General features: G+C 39.9%; 1 protein-coding gene across 1 annotated transcript in view; it reads left to right on the forward strand.

The window, feature by feature from the left end:
• The first annotated feature begins 5,674 nt into the window (after window positions 1-5,674).
• LOC124868604 (pannexin-1-like) overlaps window positions 5,675-7,369 on the forward strand; it is an 8,448-nt gene continuing 6,753 nt past the window's right edge. The window contains exon 1 of the mRNA XM_047366036.1: window positions 5,675-6,200. Coding sequence (XP_047221992.1) covers window positions 6,020-6,200 — 181 coding nt within the window. The 5' untranslated portion in view covers window positions 5,675-6,019. The remainder of the gene's footprint in view (window positions 6,201-7,369) is intronic.

Below are 7,369 nucleotides of genomic sequence, written 5' to 3' on the forward strand. Positions count from 1 at the left end.
CTTCAAAAAATATGGGAGATAAAATAAAATGAACGATAAAGAATCTGATAGTAGGACTTTATCCTACATATTATTTTTGTAAGATATATTAATAAAATGTAACAATATTAATGACAGCTAAATACATCATAATAATAATAACATCAGCATACTCTACCGAATTAGTTACCTATAAATCGGTTATAAGATCAAAACATAATACTAATAGTGTCAAAAAGTGTGACATTTTGGGTTACATTCTAATTGCTACTATGCTTACATAGTCGCTTTACAGCCCTAAATTATTAGGCCTCTAAACCATCAATATATATCTTTTAAATCCCATATAGCTTTCTTCCACCTCTGTAATATCTCTAAAATTAGGAACATGATTTCTTAGTGATGGACAAAAACTGCTTCATACTTAAATGATTCATAGTCTTGATTACGCCCTGTCTGTGTGTTGAATTCTTACAATCTTTACCATTACATTTAAAAGAAATGTCTGATCAAAACAGCTTACATTTACATTAGCACATCTTACTTATATACACTGCTGTGAAAAAGTATTTCCCCCTTACCGTTTCCAAATGTTTGCTTTTTTTTGTCACACTTAAATATTTCACATCATCAAACAAAATGTAATGTCAGATGAAGATAAACTAGGTAAGTACAAAAAGTTGTGGATTCATCTATTAAGAAAAATAAGCTATCCAAACAAACCTATATGTGAAAAAGTAGTTCCTCCTCATGAATTTACATTGTTTAACTACATTTCTTGGCAAGCTGAATGCCCGACTGACCTTAAGGTAATTAAGTCAGTTATATCATGTACAGTGGGGACAATAAGTGTTTGATACACTGCCGATTTTACAGGTTTTCCCATTTCCAAAGCATGTAGAAGTTTTTAATTTTCATCATAGGTACTCTTCAACTGTTAGTGACAGAATCTAAAACAAAAATCTAGAAAATCACTTTGTGGGATTTTTAAGTAATTTATTTGCATATTATTGCATGACATCAGTATTTGATCACCTAACAACCAATAAGACTCCCGGCTCTCACTGGCCTGCTAGTTCTTCTTTAAGAAGTCCTCCTGTTCTCCACTCATTACCTGTATTAACTGCACCAGTTTGAACTCGTTATCCGTATAAAAGACACCTGTCCACACACTCAATCAAACAAACTCCAACTTCTCCACAATGACCAAGACCAGCTGTGTAAGGACATCAGGGATAAAATAGTAGACCTGCACAAGTCTGGGATGGGCTATGGGAAAAGTGCTAAGCAGCTTGGTGAGAAAGCAACAACTGTTGGAGCAATTATAAGACAATGGTAGAAGTTCAAGATGACGCTCAATGTACCTCGGTCTAGGGCTCCATGCAAGATCTCACCTCGTGGGGCATCAATGATCATGAGGAAGGTGAGGGATCAGCCCAGAACTACACGGCAGGACCTAGTCAATGACCGCAGTCTCAAACAAGACCATTAGTAGTACACTATGCCGCCAAGGAGGTGGTCACTTTTTAGATTATAACATTACTTCAGAGAAAAACGACGAGCTGTAGAAACCACTTAATTTAGCCTTTGTTGGGGATTTCCATTTTGATAAGGCTTCCGAAACCAAAAAGGCACTAATCACAAAGGCGTGGCTTAGGAAGAAGAGAATATGGATAATGAACTATGCTGGATACTGTGCTACATACACTTACAAGGCACTTATAAGGTATACTTTGCTAATACTGGGTTGGACTCTCGTTTGTCTTCAGAATTCTTGTTATTTCTTCATGGCTTGGATTCAATAAAGTCTCACTGCTCAGACATTTTGGTCCATTTTGGTCAGATAGAGTCACACACTTGCTGGAGATTTGCTGGCTCATTCAGATCTCCAGTCCCACCACATTGTCCTTTGCTCTGTTGGATTGACATATAATGAGGCCACTTGAATACAGTGAACTCATTGTCATGTTCAGGGAACTAGTTTGAGATGACTTGGGATTTGTTAAACGGTGCATTATCCTGCTGCGAGTAGGTATCAGAAGACAGGTACACTGTGATCATAAGTGCATAGACATAGCATCCATACGTAATTAACTTACCTCAATTGGTACTAGCTACAAAAATATCCCTCACATCATTACACCACCACCAGCCTGAAATATTGATCAAAGGCAAAATCAATCCATATTTTCATGTTATTTACTCCTGATTCTTACTCTACCATCTTACTGCTTAAGTTGAAGTCTAGACTTACTGGACAAGACAGTAGTTTCCAATCTGTTATTTCCCGGTTTCAGTGAGTCGTTGTGAATTTTAGCTTCAGTTTCCTGTTCTTAGCTGAAGGAGTGGTGCCCTCTGTGGTCTTCTGTGGCTCTAGACCATCTCCTTATAAGTCTGACATGTGTGTTTAGAGACTGTATTCTGCATACCGTGGTTGTATTAAGTCATCATTTGAGATCACTTGATCCTTAAATTTCTCTTTCAGCAGATTTTGACAACAAGCAATCATAGCTGTTGTCTGACAACAACTATGCAAGGTTCAATACACATGTAGATGCCTAAAATTCAATGATTTTCTGCCACATGATTATACAGTGCATTGTGAAAGTACTCGGCCCCCTTCAACTGGTCGACCTCTTGCCACATTTCAGGCTTCAAACATAAAGATATAAAATTCTAAATTTTGTGAAGAATCAACAACAAGTGGGACACAATCGTGAAGTGAAATTAAATTTATTGGATGTGTCAAACTTTTTTAACAAATAAAAAACTGAAAAGTGGGGCGTGCAATATTATTCGGCCCCTTTACTTTCAGTGCAGCAAACTTACACCAGAAGTTCAGTGAGGATCTCTGAATGATCCAATGTTGTCCCAAATGACTGATGATGATGAATAGAATCCACTTGTGTGTAATCAAGTCTCCGTATAAATGCACCTGCTCTGTGATAGTCTCCGGGTTCTGTTCAAAGCACAGAGAGCATCATGAAGACCAAGGAACACACCAGGCAGGTCCGAGATACTGTTGTGGAGAAGTTTAAAGCCGGATTTGGATACAAAAAGATTTCCCAAGCTTTAAACATCCCATGGAGCACTGTGCAAGCAATCATATTGAAATGGAAGGAGTATCAGACCACTGCAAATCTACCAAGACCCGGCCGTTCCTCTAAACTCTCATCCCGAACAAGAAGACTGATCAGAGATGCAGCAAAGAGGCCCATGATCACTCTGGATGAACTGCAGAGATCTACAGCTGAGGTGGGAAAGTCTGTCCATAGGACAACAATCAGTCGTACACTGCACAAATCTGGCCTTTATGGAAGAGTGGCAAGAAGAAAGCCATTTCTCAAAGACATCCATAAAAAGTCTTGTTTAAAGTTTGCCACAAGCCACCTGGGAGACACACCAAACATGTGGAAGAAGGTGCTCTGGTCAGATGAAACCAAAATCTAACTGTTTGGCCACAATGCAAAATGATATGTTTGGTGTAAAAGCAACACAGCTCATCACCCTGAACACATCATCCCCACTGTCAAACATGGTGGTGGCAGCATCATGGTTTGGGCCTGCTTTTCATCAGCAGGGACAGAGAAGATGGTCAAAATTGATGGGAAGATGGATGGGGCCAAATACAGGACCATTCTGGAAGAAAACCTGTTGGAGTCTGCAAGAGACCTGAGACTGGGACGGAGATTTATCTTCCAACAAGACAATGATCCAAAACATAAAGCCAAATCTACAATGGAATGGTTCACAAATAAACGTATCCAGGTGTTGGAATGGCCAAGTCAAAGTTCAGACCTGAATCCAATCGAGAATCTGGACAGAGCTGAAGACTGCTGTTCACGAACGCTCTCCATCCAACCTCACTGAGCTTGAGCTGTTTTGCAAGGAAGAATGGGCAAGAATTTCAGTCTCTCGATGTGCAAAACTGATAGAGACAAACCCCAAGACTTGCAGCTGTAATTGCAGCAAAGGGTGGCGCTACAAAGTATTAACGCAAGGGGGCCGAATAATATTGCACGCCCCACTTTTCAGTTTTTTATTTGTTAAAAAAGTTTGACACATTCAATAAATTTTATTCCACTTCACGATTGTGTCGCACTTGTTGTTGATTCTTCACAAAAAAATTTAAATCTTAAATCTTTATGTTTGAAGCCTGAAATGTGGCAAGAGGTTGACCAGTTCAAGGAGGCCGAGTATTTTCGCATTGCACTGTATGTACACTCACCAGCCATTTTATTAGGTACACCTTGCTAGTACCGGGTTGGACCCCCTTTTGCCTTCAGAACTGCCTTAATCCTTCGTGGCATAGATTCAACAAGGTACTGGAAACATTCCTCAGAGAGTTTGGTCCATATTGACATGGTAGCATCACACAGATGCTGCAGATTTGTCCGTTGCACATCCATGATGTTAATCTCCTGTTCCACCACATCCCAAAGGTGCTCTATTGAATTGAGATCTGGTGACTGTGAAGGCCATTTGAGTCCAGTGAACTCATTGTCATGTTCAAGAAACCAGTCTAGGATGATTGGTGCTTTATGACATGGTGCGTTATCCTGCTGGAAGTAACCATCAGAAGATGAGTACACTCTGGTCATAAAGGGATGGACATGGTCAGCAACAATACTCAGGTAGGCTATGGCATTGACACGATGCTCAATTGGTACTAAAGGGGCCCAAAGTGTGCCAAGAAAATATCCCCCACACCATTACACCACCACCACCAACCTGAACCGTTGATACAAGGCAGGATGGCATGCCTCGGTTGTAATAAGTGTTTATTTCAATTCAATTCAATTCAAAAATACTTTATTAATCCCAAAGGGAAATTAAATAATTTGAGTTACTGTTGTCTTTCTATCAGCTGGAACCAGTCTGGCCATTCTCCTCTGACCTCTGGTATCAACAAGCCATTTGCGCCCACAGAACTGCGGCTCACTGGATATTTTCTCTTTTTAGGACCATTCTCTGTAAACCCTAGAGATGGTAGTGCGTGAAAATCCCAGTAGATCAGCAGTTTCTGAAATACTTAGACCAGCCCGTCTGGCACCAACAACCATGCCACGCTCAAAGTCACTTAAATCACCTTTCTTCCCCACTCTGATGCTTGGTTTGAACTGCAGCAGATTGTCGTGACCATGTCTACATGCCTAAATGCAGTGAGTTGCTGCCATGTGATTGGCTGATAAGAAATTTGCGTTAACAAGCAGTTGGAGAGGTTTACCTAATAAAATGGCCGGTGGGTGTATATGTTTGTAACATATGCATACAACTACTGTGCCCAAGAATAATTTGGAGTTCGTTAAAGCTGCTACCATAACACAATGTTCAATGACATTCAACACATTTCCAAAATTTAATACAATGGCTTCTGTCTCACCAACCGTTCAAAAGATCAGTAATTCTCTTAAAGGAAAATGTATAGATGTAAAAAAACTCAATAAAACTACAAACATGCTTACATTAAATAAATAATTGTTTATTTAATGTACGTACTGACAGAGAATGTATTAATTACGTAAATAATTAGATGTGAACTTACATCATTTACATTCTGTGTTCACTGTTATTAATTAATTTTTTTAATTAGTTTAAATTATTTCTTGATAGAATGAAATATGAAAAAATTAATTGAGTACAGAAATTATTATATAGGGTTTAAACACATAAATATTTATATTTAAATATATAAACGTTTTTGGACCTAATTGCGCATATGTTTTGGTCGGGCCCATCTATATGTCAATGTTGACAGGTGCGCCTAACTGATCAATGGCGCCCTCTAGCGGCTTCCAGCCCGCCACTACCAACCCATGGTGTCTGGGTTCAGTAACGGCACAGCAGGTTAATCCATCAGTCAGCGTTGTGAAAGAAGCTCCGTGAACAATAGAGCGAGTCTGTGCTTGAAATAATAAAATAAATTTTTCTTGGATGTTTTCTGCTCCCCAGACGGACTAAAAGCTGTGAGATTTGTCCTGTTAAAAAACACAAAGAGCGGCTCCTCCATCGTTCTGACAGCTTTTTGTGTGCGGCCCTCATGGCGATCGCCTCTGTGGCCACAGAGTACGTGTTTTCGGACTTTTTGTTGAAGGATGCCACGGAGACGAAGTATAAAGGAGTCCGTCTGGAGCTGGCTGTGGATAAAATAGTGACGTTTCTGGCGGTGGGGCTGCCTTTGTTTCTCATCTCACTCGCTTTTGCTCAGGAGGTCTCTGTAGGTGAGTTGGTTGCATTTTTGAACATGTCACCTTTTGAGACAATGCAGTTCTTCTAGAGGGAGAAGCTTGATAAAACTGAAATAAATCCGAACGTCCATGAATTGGAGACAGAAACAAATGTGTTATCAGCTGGAACAGAAATGAGAGAAGGTGAGGTTTTGGGTCTCCACCCCTCTCTATTTGTTTCACACCCGTACAGAAGAGCAGTGAGAGGGAATATTTACATTCTTCTATACACAGAAGATCTAAACCCAAATGAACCTGTTTCATACTAAAGATTTGGACAATGCATCATTCAAATAAACATACAGATAATACTCAGTCAGCATTAGAATTAACAGAAAATAAACAATTTAATATATTTTCAGAGTCCTAGTTCATATATAATCTCCTGTTCTGATGAAAGTCAACCCAGTTAGAAAACCAATCAGGGTTTATCCATTACCGGATCTTGAGCAGGCTGCTTTGTCCATTAGAGGTTTAAATGTGATGTGGTCAAAATCCAATACTTTATCTTTAAGAGAGTGCAGATGATTGTCCATAAATGATGTGGTGCAAAGACGGATGGATCGAGGCAGAGAAATATGACAGGCTGAAGTGCCTGTGAAATTCAGAGATCTTTCTACTGCTGGAAGAAAGGAAATAGGTTATAATTTTACGTAAAACATAAAGATAAAGATACATACTGTATATTAAGGCTGTACCTACTCTATTAACTACTTTTATAGACTGTAACTGCTTGTAGATTTTGGCCTTTTACAAGCAAGGAGAGGCATTGCCTAAAAAACAAACTAAGAATGCCAAGTTTGTCCGGCTTTCTCCTCCTCCAGCGGATCCAACTCACCACCAGGTGATGATCAGTGGACAGCTCAGCCCCTCTCTTCACCCGAGTGTCCAAAACATGTGGCCAAAGGTCTGAAGACACGACAACAAAGTCGATCATCAACCTCCTGCCTAGGGTATCCTGGTGCCAAATGCACTGATGAACACCCTCGTACTTGAAAATGGTGTTCATTATGGACAATCCGTGAATAGCACAGAAGTCCAATAATGAAATACCACTCAGATTCAGATCGGGGAGGCCATTCCTCCTAATCATGCCTCTCCAGGTGTCACTGTTGTTTCCCACGTGGGCATTCAAGTCCCCCAGCAGAATTATGGAGTCCCCG

This window comes from Girardinichthys multiradiatus, chromosome 5 (assembly GCF_021462225.1).
Source record: "Girardinichthys multiradiatus isolate DD_20200921_A chromosome 5, DD_fGirMul_XY1, whole genome shotgun sequence".
In the NCBI taxonomy this organism is placed as follows: Eukaryota; Metazoa; Chordata; class Actinopteri; order Cyprinodontiformes; family Goodeidae; genus Girardinichthys; species Girardinichthys multiradiatus.